The sequence below is a fragment of the Tigriopus californicus genome, chromosome 9, assembly GCF_007210705.1.
Source record: "Tigriopus californicus strain San Diego chromosome 9, Tcal_SD_v2.1, whole genome shotgun sequence".
NCBI classification, from domain to species: Eukaryota; Metazoa; Arthropoda; class Copepoda; order Harpacticoida; family Harpacticidae; genus Tigriopus; species Tigriopus californicus.
Window position 1 is genome coordinate 10,887,402 of NC_081448.1, and position 16,739 is coordinate 10,904,140.

At 39.8% G+C, this 16,739-nt stretch overlaps 2 protein-coding genes and 2 long non-coding RNA genes across 10 annotated transcripts; 2 read left to right on the forward strand and 2 right to left on the reverse strand.

The window, feature by feature from the left end:
* Nucleotides 1–511: 511 nt before the first annotated feature.
* Nucleotides 512–2,449, reverse strand: LOC131886811 (uncharacterized). Its single transcript, XM_059235218.1, has 3 exons — nucleotides 2,090–2,449; nucleotides 751–954; nucleotides 512–665 (listed from the first exon to the last, which is right to left on the reverse strand). Exons 1-3 carry the CDS (start codon nucleotides 2,307–2,309, stop codon nucleotides 577–579), a joined length of 513 nt encoding a protein of 170 aa, XP_059091201.1. The 5' UTR covers nucleotides 2,310–2,449; the 3' UTR covers nucleotides 512–576.
* Nucleotides 2,450–3,439: 990 nt separating this feature from the next.
* LOC131887163 (uncharacterized) lies at nucleotides 3,440–4,239 on the forward strand. The gene is made up of 2 exons (XR_009373996.1): nucleotides 3,440–3,910; nucleotides 3,976–4,239. It is a non-coding gene; the product is annotated as an uncharacterized LOC131887163 (long non-coding RNA).
* Nucleotides 4,216–10,885, reverse strand: LOC131887164 (uncharacterized). 7 transcript variants are annotated; one of them, XR_009374000.1, is made up of 4 exons: nucleotides 6,762–6,953; nucleotides 5,996–6,146; nucleotides 4,641–4,752; nucleotides 4,216–4,576 (listed from the first exon to the last, which is right to left on the reverse strand). It is a non-coding gene; the product is annotated as an uncharacterized LOC131887164 (long non-coding RNA). The 7 variants fall into 7 exon arrangements; XR_009374002.1 differs by lacking the exons at nucleotides 5,996–6,146; nucleotides 6,762–6,953 and adding an exon at nucleotides 10,751–10,885; XR_009374003.1 differs by lacking the exons at nucleotides 5,996–6,146; nucleotides 6,762–6,953 and adding an exon at nucleotides 7,222–7,240.
* Nucleotides 10,886–11,028: 143 nt separating this feature from the next.
* Nucleotides 11,029–13,157, forward strand: LOC131887161 (uncharacterized; the record flags this gene model as incomplete). Its single annotated transcript, XM_059235693.1, is given in 3 exon segments — nucleotides 11,029–11,218; nucleotides 12,699–12,832; nucleotides 12,902–13,157. Coding segments are annotated over 3 exon segments (460 nt in total), but the record flags the coding sequence as incomplete, so codon positions are not given.
* Between the last annotated feature and the right edge of the window lie 3,582 nt (nucleotides 13,158–16,739).

The window sequence follows — 16,739 nt, forward strand, 5'->3', positions numbered from 1 at the left end:
GACATTCAAAATATGGGGATGAATATGACAAGTTTTACGCTTTAGCTTATGTAAAATGGACTGTATAAAGCTAAATATCTGAACGATGATATCTNGGCGCTCCTTGAATCCTGAATGGGATAACGCTCAATCATGCTTCATTGCACAAATTGTAATATTGTAAAAAGATAGCCTTGGCCGTACAGCAGGCTTCATTGCACAAATTGTAATATTGTAAAAAGATAACGGATCCAATGAGAAAACTCTCGCAATAAAGACTTTTTATTTATTTATTTTTTTCCTTCGTTATACTTTTTCCTCAATTGATTTTTCAAGTATTTCATTTGGTTTCAGGTTAAACAAATATTTTGGAAATCAATGGCATTACATACTTTTTGATCATTGACCCCATGGCAACCATCAACGAAAAAGCGCAAGCGAAGATACATATCTCAATGCACAAAGAACTACCCCCACCCCAAATCTCAATGTACATTCTTAAGTTAGACAACAAACCCATTCAAAAGGGACGCATTGAGAATTTATTGGCGAAAAGGTAAAGATACAGGCAAAGCTTCCTCTGAACCAGGATGCTAATCAAATAACATTCACAGTCATAACCTCAAGGCGCACGCTCAATTTGGCATACAAGGAGTATACAATCACCCAGAAATATAAATGGAGTGCTGAAAAAAAGCCAGACATGAATTCCTCATATAATAATAGATTTTCGTATTTCATCCAAACCATTTACCCATTGCTATGGTTTACCTGATAGCATAAAGATGTACACAATGATCAAAGTTTGTTTCTCGACTTGATCTAAACAATTGTAGCACGTTTCGTTGACCTTCAAATGCTTCTCACCTAAGCTTTGAGAAGTAAGGCTTATTCCAACACTGATGAAGATCAATGCTTTCACGAAAATGAAGACCAACCAAGGAAGTAGCTGATACTTCTGCTTGTCCCTGGCTCCTACAAAAGGAACAAGGGGTTTAAGACAACCAATACAAAAGCATGCAAAGAACATATTGTCTCAGAAGTGTCTCGGTTCCTAGGTGATGCAAGATTACACTACACCTACGTATTTCAACCCGATAGCCAAAATTAAAAAAAGAATATTCTTTATTGATATGGCCGCCACCCTTATGTATATTTTCATGCACATTGAAATGCAACACTCTGCTAAAAATAGTAATTATTGTAATGTTTAGGAGCCTGGAGCATATGTTTGGTAATTAAGGTTTATTCTTTAGATACTTTGGCTCATTTGCAAGCAAAAATAATATTTCTACTTTTTTTGGAGTTTGATGTAGTAGTTCAGGGGAAATTCATGTAAGATGTTAAACATCAGCGGATTCTACGCAACGTTCTTGTTAATTTCTCCGTGACAGGAATGAAAACGAGAAAGCTGATTGATTATTCATAAATGCAAGAGGTCCATTTTAGCTGTAATTATCAAGCAATTGTTGTGAATCACTCTGAAAAAGCAGATTACCAAAATATCCATTAAATGCTGCACAAGTTGTTTTGTCAATTCGTCAGACATTAAGTAAAGAAAATTCGCCTTTTATAATAGTGACGCAAACCAATTTGTCCACTCTTTTAACCATTACCCTTCACCTTGAGTATGATATATATACTTGTCACATTGGAATATCTTGGGTCAAAAAAGAAAGAAAAAGAGAACGGCTTGACAATGTTTTTTTCCGTATTTGGCGTTTTCAACACATTTGTTTCCTATTAATTTATATCTTTTGCTCACATTCCAAGAAAAAAGCTGAAGAAGATTTCCAACTCAGACTAAAAACTCTCACTTGGCTTTTTTTGTCTTCTTAAGTCAATTTTATTTTATTTATGTAAGTTGTCAGTTGAACAAAGCCCATTAATTTGTTGTCATCCACCATAGATTGGAACAGTTTAAGATGTATCAATACTACGAATGAACTATGCTTCTGCTAGGCTATGAGCAATTTCCCTATTGTCAAATTTGCCAGTCCCAAGCATTGAGCACTTAACTTGGACCAAATTTGGACCAACCATATCCCGGATCCCATAAAGAAAGCCCGCTTATCGTCGAGTGATAAAGTGCCACTCCCCACTTACTTACCATGCCAGAGTAGTAAGTGAACAAAGAAATTCACCAAGCAGAAAAATATGGCCACATAAACATGATTTACGTCAAAATAGTTCAACAGTAGAAATATTTCTCGGCCTCCAATCAAGCTGACAAAAATATAGAGCACTGTGATGCCAATCCCAACGACTGCGATCCCTTGGACGCCTTTTCGAAGTTCAATGCAAAAGCAGCAATGGCTGGCCAAGCCCATTTCGGTTCAAATATAGGTATTGCACGGAGAGATCCCAAGAGTTTGTGGAACTCGCACAATTCGATCAATCAACAAACACAGACCCACATCTACTTCAGAGAACAGATCCTTTCTAGTGATGAATTGAAATGGAACTCTATCTCGTTTGTCAAACAAATCGTATTTGGGCACGTTTTGTATGGCCGGGATCATCCATGGACCACTTTCCACGTTGTCTGCAGCTCAAATGCAAGCGAGTTAGAACGCATCAAAGCACACCTCGGGTTTTAGGTATAACGTAGAATGCCAGGATTAGGGGTTAAGTGGTTAATGGGCTGAGAGTCTGGCCATCACAACTGAAGGCTGAGCTCGTATTCAAGAAGTCTTGGTGCTTTTTTCAAAGACGTCGTTTACCTTAAGGCGGGTCCACTAAAAGGAAATGACGAGCTTGAAGAGGACGGGACAATTCATGACAGAATTGTTTAGAATATATGTACCTGTGAGAGTGTTTATGGCACACATTCAGTAATCCAAAGAGTGAGTCGGTTTTCGTCAGGATCGATTGTTACTACCCCAAAAGCCCGGTCTTTGAGTTGTTCTTTCTTTTAAAAACATCTTTTGGTACTTGCCTAGTTTAATGAGAGATGCCACTGCATTTTACATTATTTGATCGTTCTAACAGGGCCAGACATTGACTTGCAACTTCACTTGCAAAACTGATCCTAAATGGGTCTCCAAAACTTGGATTAATTTCCTTCATACATTTTATTTTGTGCTGCTTAGGTCCTTGAATCGAATCAAGTAATGACTAGCAATCATATGCACACAAACGGGATAAAGAAGGGTAAATTGATGCAAACTGAAAAAAATGTAGTAATATTTTGTCTTGACAGTTTCACTTGTTTAACGGAAATCCTAAGTGCATCCGAGGGGGAACGAGGCACATGTGTTTTTATTTGGAACCCATCCCACCAACAGGGTTGCATATTTTTTTGCTCATATATTTGACTCGAAGCTACACCAATGATTGCTTAAAACGTGTATTTCTTGTTTCCATTCCATATGTTATTTTGCCAAAACATTGTTAAAAGCTATTATGTAAAACACTTGCAGCCTTCAATCAAGATTGCTTCTAAGCCATGATCCCATCATGTTCATTTCATGAGTTTCTCGCTCAGTCTTCGAGGTTTTACTTTTGATTGAGTTATTTTACTTAACCTTTGTCAAATCAACGGAAATCTGAATTACCCTGTGGCGAAGAATGTATATTCGCTTCAAAACATCCTATAGCACTTCGTTAATTGTCTACAAAAAGAGACACTTGACTTGCAGGCAAATATCACCAAATTCCGTATAAAAACAGTCCACACTAGACCCAAATCATCGCAGTTCGAGCTCGCCTTTCTCCATTGATTCAAGGCTTTTCTAAACATCCCTAACATGAGCAAATTGTTCCTCCTTGCTCTGGTGGCCTTTGCCTTTATTGCCCTTGGGGTCGAGGTTGAATCGGGAGAAGTTCCTGCCGGTGGGTCTTGCAAGGTTGATGAAGATTGCTCCGAAGGTCTCACGTGCCAAAAGTGGAAAAGGAGAATGTCGATTTGTCGACCAGAGAAATGTGTCGAGTAAGTAGATATAAATTCTTATGCTGGATCGCCTAATTAGTGTTGCACTCTTACCGCCTATCTAGGGAGAATGAACCATGTGGCAAAAGCAATGGAAGTTGTTGCAAAGGAATGAAATGTTCGTTTAAGGCCAATGAGAATGGAATTGGTTTCAGCCGAAGATGTTTGACACGCAAATCAACCTTTATGCAATCCAAGCCCTAATCATATGGTTCGACCGCTTTTATGATAAGTCTATTTCCGAAACTGTCCTATTTCGTGCATTCTGTACCATGTCATGCTTTAAGAAATAAAGATCTGATCAATCAAATTTGCCCATGAGGCATTAATATGCTCGTTTAAAAATTGATTCGTGACAAAACAAAAGATGAATATGGCCTTTGAAAATTTTCTCGTGATCGAATTCATTCGTCCTGTGGAGGAATTTCATCCAAAAATAAATTGAAATTTGTGTTTCTCTGGCGCAAAATGGACGTCAAAGGACCAGGACATGAGTGTTTTTAAACATTTTGTTTCTTCAAATTTTCATGCTTCCTCTCTGGAATGTCCTTCAGTTTGGTGCATCTAGGCTTTTTTCTCACACCCTGCACATTTGGTGGCTTGTAGCAAAATATATCTTGGTGAGTGCAACACGCTCCGTGACGTTGGCCGCATCGTTCGTTCTCTCTGAAAGCAGTAAATCATTGGTGAAGATACAAAAATGAAAAGAAACAACCTCTGACGTAATCACTTGATGCATGAGCTTGGTTGACAAACAGTCTTGCCATTCCTCCATTTCTTGCATTGCAATCCGGTCAAACATTCGTGGTTGGCTTGACAATTTCTACCGGCTTTGGTTGATCCTGAAAAAGATGAAACTAGGAGTAATGAGTAATCATTGACTTTTCTTGATAATTCTGTTTTTTTCTATTGTTTTGCGACGCACGTTGTAAATTTAATAATCAACACTTAACGTAGAATGGAATGAACATATGAATACAGAACGGTTAATGGTAATAGGGAGACACGGTGGCTAATGGTTATGCATTTTCATGTTGTATGGTATGATATATTTCAAGTTGGGTACCCAAGATTAGATCTATTACATTTAAGACCGGATGAAACACTTCTGACCATAAGCCAATAGGGTGCAAAGACGTGAGTAAAACAACTTTCTATTCCTTGGAAACGAATGACAGCCAATTTAGGAACATTTCTATTAATTAGACTTGTACAAAAAATGTAGTTCATATGTCGAGCAGAAATTCGAGATGGTTTCACTAACCGGTTTTCTTCTCAATCGCTCGTTTCAGCTGCTTCGCACATCCGAACTCTCAAACTTTTGGGAATTTCTACTCGACGTAGAAACAATATATTTTATCGGAGCTTACTAATAACACCTTATTCAATTCTTTTGCTAGAGATCTAAACGGTGAAATAAATATATGTAAGATATGTACGATTTCAAACCAATACTCAAAGGAGGTATTAGTAGCAATCATAAGACAAAAGAACCTCCTTTCCACAAAAAACAATAAATGAACGTTACTTTTGGACAAATATTGATATTTTCTGTCTTAATTCGCTCTTGCAGAATTCACTCAAATTAAGTAATCTTCATGTCACGTTCGAGGCCTTTTAGATGTCTAAGTTCATGGTCTATTGATTCACGATAAAACTAGACACACTGCAAGTTCAATATCGTCAACCATTCATAGAATTAAAAGCTGAACAATCGAATTTGAATGTCTTCAACTTTGTTGTCTGCTCCTTTCTTTCGCTATGATTTTGTCAAATTTCACATCTTTGGTGTGGTTGAATCTCTGGACGGCAACTTCATTTGTTGGGGCGGATTTAGGGCGTATTTACACTAGGATGGAAAACCAGGTCTGACTCCGGTTTGAGGATGAAAGTAGGACTAGTGCTGGGGCGAGTTTTTCTTAATGCGAGTCTTTTTGTTCGACTTCAGTACAGTGAAAGACTGAATTCGCCCAAGCATTAGCCCTACCCCCATCCTCAAACCGGATTCAATCTTGGTTTTTCACCCTAGTGTAAATCCGCCCTTACGAACTGATTCTTTATATCAAGCTCACCCTTTGTACTTACTCCACATTTTTCGCTCCAATTAGAGGACAAACTTCAGAGTGATTTTTTAAGTCAGAAAACCAAGGAAAATAGAACAATCGTGGTGACGTATTAATCGTAATTGATCAGGGGTCCTCAAAGTGGGGTCCACGAAGCCATTTCAAGATGTCAGCTAAACGATTTGCATAGTGATGGGTCTGCACACTGGGTGAAAAGCCTTATCAAGTTTTTTGTGAAGTACACAAATCCGTCTTGGCACTTTTTTAGCCCGCAAAATCATACAGAACAATTTTTATTTGATTACTGAATGGATTTCTAGCCAGGATAAAAAACAAGCATACTTAAAAACCTGACATTTGAAAAACTGATTTTCAAAAATATATTTGATGGAATTTCAAGAAAATCAATGACTTCTCAAAGCTCCACACATTACTCAATTTGAACAAGGTCTTTAAAAAAGCCTAATTCACAAGAACTATCTATGTACACTATTTGATGTTATTTCTTCAGAGTTCTAGTGACTGTAATACACAGTAACTCCGATAACATTGGTAAAAATTCTGTTTTCGAACAAGATGCCCCAAAATTCCAGCAAATGGGTTCTTGAAAAGTATGTTTTTCTGAAAATGTTTTCAGTAAGTAAGTTTTAATCTTAGCTCGAAGCCCATAAAGTGAAAAAGAAACTTAAAGAAAGTTCCCAACGCTTTTGCGAGCTAGAAAAATGCCAAGCAGTGTTTGGGTATTCACAAAACCTTACAAAGGTACTTTAACCACTGTTTCCGCTTACCTATTGTGCTAGGGAGGTCTTGTGTGGCGAGAAAACTCTTAATGGTGTCTGTTCTGGAATTTTTGTAACTGTAGGGGTCCACAGACGAAAAAAGTGTCAGAGCCCTTGATTATATGACATTTAACTGAACACATGTTAGCAATTATTTGTGGACAACTCTTCTCAAAATTTGAGGCAATCAAGTATGCACTCGGAGATAAATATGACACCAGGGAGAAAATTTGGTTTCGTTCGTTTTCTGATTTCAAAAATACTCACATACCTGTGGGATTTTGGATCAGGAATACTTATATGAGTGCGTTTTCGGACTGATGTGAGTCGCTAGCAATCCTGTCAAAAAGGTTTTGAAGAAAGCAGCCGCCGGCCAGAGATTCTTTGGAGTCCACTTAAATGTTTCATTGATTTCTTAACTTGAATTTTCAATTTGATTGTAAAAGAATGAGCAATGTATTTTCTTAACGATAGTCCATGTCAGGGAGATAAAGAAATAGCACTTGGCAGGAATGTTGTCAAATGCCAAGTGCGTTTACTTGGCCCACTAACAATACTTGAGGGTCTACTTGTTCGAACAGATGTTTTTATTTTCATTTTTTTGTCTCCTGCGAAGCAACTTAGACCAGACAAAAATTGTTTTCCCGAGAGATCTTTTGGCCGTTATTACAGTTCAAGTTTTAGTTAACCCGCCAAAAACCAAAGGGGACAAGAAGTTTAAGTTAAGTTTGAATTTGATGAAAACTTGATGAAAGCCAGGAGACTTTTCATTCTCAACCGTGAGAAAAGTATTTTTTTTTCTCATATTTTTCAAAAGGTTTTTACTATTACTTGTCAACGGAGCATTCATTGCCTAAGACCCCGAATATTTTGTCTACGTTTTTTTGATGTTTCAATATTCATCTAAACTGTTCCTCGTTCATTGGATCATTGAAGATCTTTGTTTAGTTGATCAGGTGTCTAATGTTTTGTTAGGACTTCGGATTCGAATTCTGTAAGTGGTCCTTTTGATCCATCATCAAAAATATAGATCTCAAATAAAGACTTAATATAAGAAGTGCCCTGGCGGAGACTCCCAACAAATACTCCCAGCAATAGAAATTGTGTATTCTTAGAGTTTTGGAACAGATGTTGTTGTGGAACAGGCCAACTCCAAAGTATTAGGCGATTGTGAGCTCTAAAACTGCTACTTTCTTTATTTCGAAGGATGTTTCATTCTTTTCTTTGGGGTGCTAGAAATGGATGAGCTAGCCAACACATCGTTCGTATCCAAATTCCAATTGGGAACGTCATACTCGGAATGAGATTGGTTCTCCCCCAATGGGCGTGGTTAAGGTCTTAAAGTTTGATCAAGAAAGGAGAGAGGAGAATTGATGCGGGGACCTCTCTCATGCTAGGATGCTGTCCAAACTACTACACCATGTCTCCTTCCCATATTAATCCTCTGAACCCTGTGAAAAGCTTTGATTAGGCCAACAATAGTGTGTAATGTAAATGAAAAGTTATCAGGCATCAATTTGTTTATTTTAGAAGTGAATAACACCACATAGCCTTCTTACGCTGCACGAAAAATGGTTTACGTTCTGCACTTCAGAGGGCGATTTGTATCTCAGCCCCTACCAAATAAAGGGCCGATTGGGCTTATTCCTCCTTATTGAATTATAAAGCGTTTGAGTTGTTTTTGGCTAATTCTATCAAAATCTTACTCATAATTTGTGACCCGGGCCACATAATGTCTGGAAGAGAAATTTCTTTCAAGGCAAGGCAAGAGTAGTTTATTTAGCAATCTACCCTTCCCGTTTTGTTCGGGCAGTGTGACGTCGCAAATAAACTCAACCTTACTGGAATATTTTGGTTGAATGGAAATAAAGTTAAATCCCATCAACGACGGGAGCTGACAATGGATCTGTTCAATCTGACACACCCCTTCTACTGCAATAACCAAGATTTTCACCAATTACCCCTACCCACTGGTTTATGTACTGTCTGTGATTCCCCTCTTCCCCTTTTTTCATTTGGATTGAACCAACGCTAATCATCGTTGTTGTGATATCACAATCTAGTCAAGTATTTTATCAATCTTGACGACATCATTCTTTATTCTTGTATCGATCTTTGTTGATGATGTTTAGATACGGGCAAAATATTTTTTGGCATAAAAAAAGGTTCACTCGCATATACGTATTCCATATTTCGTGTTTTCATGCAGGTTTTTATGCATATTTTGGGTTTTTCGCTTGAGCAAATTAATGATCTGTAATAAACCCCTGTTAAAACACGTCCGCGTCCCGCCTCATCTGGACACAAGCCTATCACGACACGCCTCTATCCAGTCGCATCCCTGGTCCAACACGCCTTATTCTTACACCCTTACATCTCAACAATCCGCCATCCAGACACGCCTCTGTCCCGCCTCGAGACTAGCCTGATCCCGCAACCAACAAGTAAGGCATTTACCAAAATTTTGACAAAAGAAGCAAGTGAAGTGATATCAGATGGAGAACATCAACCATTTTGGTGGCAATGGCTTCTACAGCCATTTGAGCACAGATTGTTTTTTTGTGAGTGAACCTCGGGTAAGCCTTTAGGGCTCCTCTGAGAGAGAAACCTACTTTGCAAATGGATTTGATGGAAATGAAAACCACTTACTGTAAATGTTTAAATACTATTGGGTTAGGCAAAGCAGGATAAAAACAACGAAAGTAACATGTGAGCGTGGATGGACTGGTAAGAGATGAGTAAAGTTTTACAATTCAAATCCTTCCCATCTTCCCCCAAACGCCGGCGTCATTACAGTCCAGATTCTAGTGGTCTAAGGAGTGTTGAATGGATTTTTGGTTTGATGAAATAAATACTTCATAAATAGAAATATTAGTGTTCCAAATTACTGCCATTTGCCAATCATGGACGTGGGCAGCTTTTCAAATCAATTGCTTTTTAACTACAATTAACTTACATTAGCGTCCAAACTGATTCATGTTCTGAAATATCCATGACAAGTTCTCAATCACGATAACATTCGCAATGCAGGCCACGTATCAATTGAAGTTCAATCAATGGTTTTTCCAACTGTTATTAATTTTGCATTTATTGTCAATTCTTCTGATTTATCGATTTTTTTTACGATTTCTTCACTCTTTAAGCCATTATTTTGGGTTTAAATGGATGTTGATGTGCATCATTTGGGTTTAAATAAATGTTTCAGTGCATACTTTGACAAGTTTTCATGCATATATTTATGGCGTAAAATGGAATTCTTTTATGCAAATTTTGGCCGTACTTATGATGTTTAAGCATACAGTCATATACATTTTACAATCTGACATGATTAAGAGTGGCAATAAAGGCTACTGCGACAAAAGTACATAACATTATGAAAAAAAAAATTTAATTTGGTTGTTTAGAGTCGCGTATTTGTCAACGAATACGAAATGTCGTTACTAGGAATGAAATTCGTAGTAAATTAAGTAATAATACCTTTATTATTTCCACCTAGCAATATTCCTACGAATTTAAGAATTGTAATTTTAGTTTCTTCTTCTGAGTAATATCCTTATATACATATCAACATTAGAACTAGACCTTACTGAGCCAGTTTCAAGGCCTTATACAATGTACTTTGATTTTTTTGTCTAATTGTTACCACTTAAATTTTATACAACATTTGGCCTACGAATATGAGTTGATCGACCGGGAGAGCCCTTGAATATAGGGTTGTTTAGAATATAGGGTGAAAGAGCATTAACTTTTAGTTTAACATATTCTTTACATCTGTGTCAAGGTTCAAACGAGTCCATTGTTCACCATTCATCCGGACGATTTCCAAGCCTGCTAGTCTTGTCAGTAAAGTAAAGTCGAGTCTGGATTTGCTTCAGTTGTTTTGCTTAATGAAGGAAAAGGGCCGAGGGCACATAGATTTTCTTTCAAGGAAACGCACTTATTCCCAATCTAGCAAACAAAAGGGCCATCCCCATGAAGGTTCCAAGAAGATCACCTACCTGGGATGGAATCCTCTCCACAAGTAACACAAGTAACTACTATTCTCCACCACTTCCTCATTCCCCAAGGGACAACAGGGTGCACTCACTATACGCAAGGAAGCGACCGTCAAATGGTATCTTAAACCGAGACAAAAGCCAGTCATAAAAAGAGCCTCTTCGCAACCATTGGTTTGGCTCACACTCGATCCGCAGGTTGGGATCTCTATAGCGCTTCAGTTTCGACTGAGAGAGGAGCGCGCTTATTTGGTATTGCCGCGTTTCTTGGAACCAACTTGAGCTATGGTCCCCCTTTCAGTTCAAAGTGAGAGACCAGAGAAACATGGAACATTTCTGACAGTCAGCGTTTTGGGTTCAGTTGCTCCGCAATATCCCCTATGACTTGAAAATTGTCCACCATGAGTGTTATATACGTCAATGGAAATCGTCAGTGCTTGGAAATAATTGTGTGCCTAATTTTATGCTCAGGTAAGACATTTGATAAAACAAAATCGTCACAGGGAACAACCGAGTGTTTCATTTATTACATAGTTTTTGGCAATGAATGCGGTCGGAGAGAGTATAGAGATACTGATCTATTTGCGGAATTGGTCCCGTTTGCAGCCGCAAATTATTTGCTCCCTCATGCTTACGACAAGCTCACATGATATGAAGCCTTTTTTTATTTATGTTGTATACCGGCCTCAATGTGCCACGAGCCTCAAAAGAAGTTTGTCGGAACTTGGAGCCAAGAAAAAATACCAGATAGTTTGGGAACAAAAATTGCGTGATCAGATCTTGGTTGCGAGTCAGGTTGGGAGATCATTTATCATGTTGGCTTGTCAGACACATGAAAGAAGATCCTAAGAGTCTCCTGTGGTTCTGCTAATGACCTATACAATAGTCAGAAGTGTTCCTGCTTTATTGGAAGTGGTATCGGCATTTATCTGAAACAGATCGGTCATAACTGTACAAGGCTTCTGTCAAGGGCTCAAAGTTAGATGGGAATTGGTCGTTTCTGCGTTGTAAGATAGGACCTGAGCAACTTTTCAAATCAATTGCTTATTAACTACAAATATGTTCAAGACAGCTCAACCGTGCTTACATTAGCCTCTAAACCGATTCATGTGCTATAAAAAAAATATCCATGACAAGTTCTCAATCAATATAACCTTCCCAATGCAGGCCATGTATCGATTGAAGATCAATCATGGACTTTTGTCAACATGTTTTTAGAAAACAAAACAACCATGAAAATGATCTGAAACATTCTTTTTGCCTCGGCATATCACCAAAGAATGCTAGCATTATTTTGAAGCAAAATTAGCCCCAAATTCAATTCGCACTCGCGTTTCACTTGAATCACGGTGTGCTTTCCAAACTTGGGATACAAATAGCTAATATTACTTTTTTACGAATGGATAGGTCTTTTTGAGGGCTCTCACCAACCCTGGAATACCATATGTTATTGGGTAGTTACCATGGTTCCGTTCATAAGCCACAATTTCCGTTCTGAAGATGGAACCGAGACTGGCTTTTTTTTGGGAAGCGTAGGCAGTTCCATTCCACAAATAGGTGCCAAGTGGGCAATCTCGAGCATGTATTGTATGTCCAAAAGATCCTTAAAAGAGGTACGCATTGTGATTGAATCACATTCGAAAGGTGTCAAAAACAAATGTAAGCAAGGCTAAAAGACAAATATAACCTCATTCCGCCGGTTACGAATTGGTTAGCCTCCCTTTGTAAGATAGGCTATTGAAATTTTTCAAGAAACTTTGCACGTTGGAGAAACTCAGAAACTCGGGAGAAATTGGAAACTGATCCTTGTCTAGGGTTCTTGGCCACGATCGTGAAACAGGCGGTGTGTACATTACATTTTTCCCTCAACCAGTTGTCATTCATTGTGGAATTAATTAGCAAAGTGCCCCCTCTATGAGGCGAATTTAACAACAAAACGTCGTCTTTGCAGTGATGGGAACCAGCTCGGAGCGACCTTTTGAACCAGCTGCTGGACACCAACTCGCATTTCCCCGGAAGACTATCTTGAAAGAGTCTCCCATTCCGAAAATATTCACCGAGAACACGGCCCTGCTTTCAGTGCAGGTACGAGGGACATGATTTACGAATTGAAGGCTATTGTTGCGAGCTCCAACCATTTTGGTTTGCTTACAGGTGTACAAAACCCTTCGCGATGCTGTGATATTCGATTGGTACATTTCTCTCAATGACAAAGATCAAATGAGCTCGTGCGATGTAGTGTACAAGAGCAACTCGACAAACGATACCATTCTCTTGTCGCCTTTCTTGCCCAAAACTCGGACTTTCTTCATTGCCGAATTGGACGCGGAATCCCACTACGAGTTCCACATGCTCTGCGAGGATCACAAAGCCCGAAACTACGTTACCAAGCCTATATTCTTCACCACAGGTACGATTGCCACTCACTCAAGCATTACTCCTATTCCTGCCTTGATCCCAAAATCATGGGATCAATTCTGATGGACCCGGAGATCCGTTATTGATACAGCTTGTCCTCACGCTCAAGTGTTTCTTCGGTTGGAATGGAACAATAATATTGGTCAATGGAGTCCAGGGCCATATTTTGAGCACCCAACGACGGAGATGGAACAAAATCGAAAAGGTCTCCCCTCACCTCGTGTTAGGTAAGTGGCACACATTATCCAGAGATTACGATGTTGTTGTCTGTTGATGGTGAGCGTTTGTGTACGACGATGTCTTTTAGACAAGCATTTTTTACTGGAGTGTTTTGCTTGGCAAAGGCCAAAGCGCATTGGAACTGCTTGTTTTTTCGAAACTTTTCACACGCCTTGGCTGATAAATGAGCTCGAAAATCCATTTGCCTAATGCTCTCATATATGGGTTTATTGAAAAATGATCCCCCTATGGAGAAAACAAAAGGAGGAGGAGGGGGAAGTGGGACTGAAAGGGAGAGGTTGCTGGAACCAATGCCACATGCATATCCAACGAGAGGTTCCAGAAATTGGGGTTCGTCTACTTCGTGCTGTTAGTTCCTTTCCAACCTCTCTACTCCTTCCACTCGGTCTCTCGTTCCATCTCATTCCCCGATTTGGGGGATTTCGAATTTTCCCACCGCCATCACCCGTGTTCCATCACTGGCAACTGCATTAAATTGGAATCGAAGTCCTTTTCTTCTTCACGTCGAGTGTCAAGAAGACTTCTCACTCGAGTGCCAAGGCCAGTCTTGTATGTATGGAGCTATCTCTCGAATTTGGCACATTTAATGGAATATTTTAGGGCCTTCCATCGGCCCATGAAGCGAGAGGTCTGAGAAAGGGATCCACGGCTCAAATTGGGCGGAACAAGGTCACTTCTAATTGAAAATTCCCCTCTAATTGGATTTGAAGAGCTGGCTGAAAGGTGGGGCTGGCAATCCGGCTCAATTTTGATGGGTTCCATTCAATAGATAAATGGATTTGGAATGGGGTGAGAAAGCAAGATAATGTGGGAGAGTCGAAAATGTGGCACGCACCGATTTTTGCCCCCAGTATTTACAAACAAAGACAGTCGGAGAAACGTCTTTCGTCAAAGGATTTTCTTTTGCCCGAGTCAGGAAAGTTCTTTTTGTTGTTCCTTAAGTAAAGAGTCGTGTCAATAGAGAAGTTGGAGGGGAATCGCTCCAACCAGACCACGAAATCTCGTCAAGACCGGAGACTTCTCTCCCTCTCTCTCTCTCTGCCTCTCAACAGTCTTTGAGAACCATTGCCAAGAACCAAAGCGAGTGAAGGAACAAGACCTTGATTAGTTATTGATTAAGGATAATCAAGGACCCTCAAAATGGGAATGAGAGAGAAAATCTAGGAATTGTTCATTGCAGATGAATTGAAGACGGAGATGGACTTCATTCACCGCAAGTTGACTCAAAGGTCAATAGGTTATTGAGCAAGCCGCAAGCAAGTCATAAATTACCTAGAATTTGGTCTCCTTCCCAGATTACATCTGAATACACGCATCAAGTTGCCGAATCCCAATGTTTATGAAACAAGCCACAAAAGCAACTCAACGAGATTTAGTAACTTACGAAAGTGAATTGAAGCGCAGTTTTGATTCAAGGTCACGCTTACAAATACAGCTAATACAATTCACATGTTTTGGCCTCGCCTTCAAACTTTTGGACTATTTGGAAGTGAGTTTAGTTTCCACTTTCCTGAACAACAATTTTGTAACCAACCGAGCTGTATTCAATGGTTTCAAGGAATGACATTCACCAAAGCGCATCATATAATCCGCAATCCTGGTTAAAGAGAATTTTGATACGATGTTCGTGAGCAAACAATGAGCGAGTTCATAAATTCCATTATAAAAAAGCTTCCCATGTCCATAGGGCATGCCTGTTCCAAAAGGCTTGCCAAATGGTAGGGGATGTTGTTTGCTGATTCCATAAATGATGCACCTCTATGCCAACCCATGCAGGTATCTTCTTTCACCAGACCCATTATTCTACCATCCAAGATCGTTGCCGAGATGCTACGATAAGAAAAAAAAGTGAATGAAATCGGCTCAAAGATCAAAGAATCACCGCACGGAACAAATTTTTCCGGTTCCATTTCCCAAGGCGAGTTTGGCCATCATTTCTTGGCTTTCAATAGGACACTACTGCTGTTAGCCAATGGGCATGATATGAAGGAGAAAGAGATGTGTTTTATCCGGAACGTGACTTGGGTCCAAGTGGGACCCTCCAACTGGGTGGTCCAATTGCTCAGGATCCACTTTTTGCTTGCGGTCCTTGGAATTTGTCATGATGGTCAGGAGGTCAATATTGCGGAAGTGCCAAGTTTGAGATGAACCCCTCCAGAACCATTATTGTATGTAGTTAGTGAAAAAGACGATGAAGGTCAATTATTCGGGCGGGAGTGGAACGGACAACCGGACCCGGCAAGAAGCATTGAGCATTAATTCCGGTCGATCACTTTTGGGTGGGTTCTCGGAATCCGATTCGTCTTATTGGACGTCGTAGAGCACTTCGTATTGGAGGTCTGCCATTTCTGATAACGACATACACACTGGGCCTGCTGTTAGTAAGCCATTGCTGGCTAGCCTTCGTCCATTCCATGGCCTCCACTTCAATGAGAACAAAGGCATTCCAGATGGTTGGGTTCGCGTGGTTGGGCCGCAATTAAAAGCTGGCTCGACCTCACCAAGGTTTCCCATTTATCTGATCCAACCAACTCGGAGTTCATGACCTTGCGAGTTTCTCGACGTGATTATCCGACAGGAATAGGATTATCGATAGAGACTAAGAATGTAAAAAATGTGTCAATGCTCTCACAGATGGAATTGTGTGTTTTTATTCACTTTTTCGAGGACGAGCTCGAGAGACATTCCGGGATTTATTTTGTTCCTCGATCCTCTCGGCAAGTTTTCCCATGCATATACACATGTTGTTTGTTTGTTACTTTGGCCTCGTTCGCCAGCATCCGCCGACCCCAAAGAGCCTTTTCTAGATCACACACAGCCTTTCCAAGTCCCTGGAAAGAAGCTTCAAACCTCACATTGTTGGGGGCTTTACGATTTTATGCTTGGCTGAAGAAGAAGAAATCTCATAAAGAAGCTAAAAACCTTGCTCTTCTTGCATGGTCTCACTCACCATTCACCCACCACTCTCTCTCCCCCATTCCTACACACACTATTCCTTCCTCTTCGTGTACGAGTATCTCTCAGTCACCACCATGAGGTTGAGCAGATGCTTGAATGTTCAAGTACATCGTACACTACAAAATGGCTACAGACAACATTGCCGGTTCTCGCTGTGCCCATGCTTAATCTCGCCGAGAAGTGGAGATCATGAGCGGAGATGATCTCCGGCTACCAACCATGAGCCCCTCATTCTAGCCAGATTAGATCATTTGCTCCGCATGGCTTCAGTGCACCATCAAATACTCATAAATATCAGAACGGGCAAAACTGGTAAGGCTGGCACGGTAGTCTACTGACAACTCAAAAGAAAATGGTCAAAACTTGTAGGGACGAC

Excerpts from the sequence above, each read along its gene's own strand:
- LOC131886811 (XM_059235218.1), bottom strand. The coding sequence starts at position 2,309 with ATGGGCTTGGCCAGCCATTGCTGCTTTTGCATTGAACTTCGAAAAGGC. Across the intron at positions 955-2,089 it reads TCACTTACTACTCTGGCATG|GAGCCAGGGACAAGCAGAAG; the intron begins GTAAGTAAGTGG and ends TTCCTTTTGTAG. Across the intron at positions 666-750 it reads GTACATCTTTATGCTATCAG|CACTCCATTTATATTTCTGG; the intron begins GTAAACCATAGC and ends GCTTTTTTTCAG.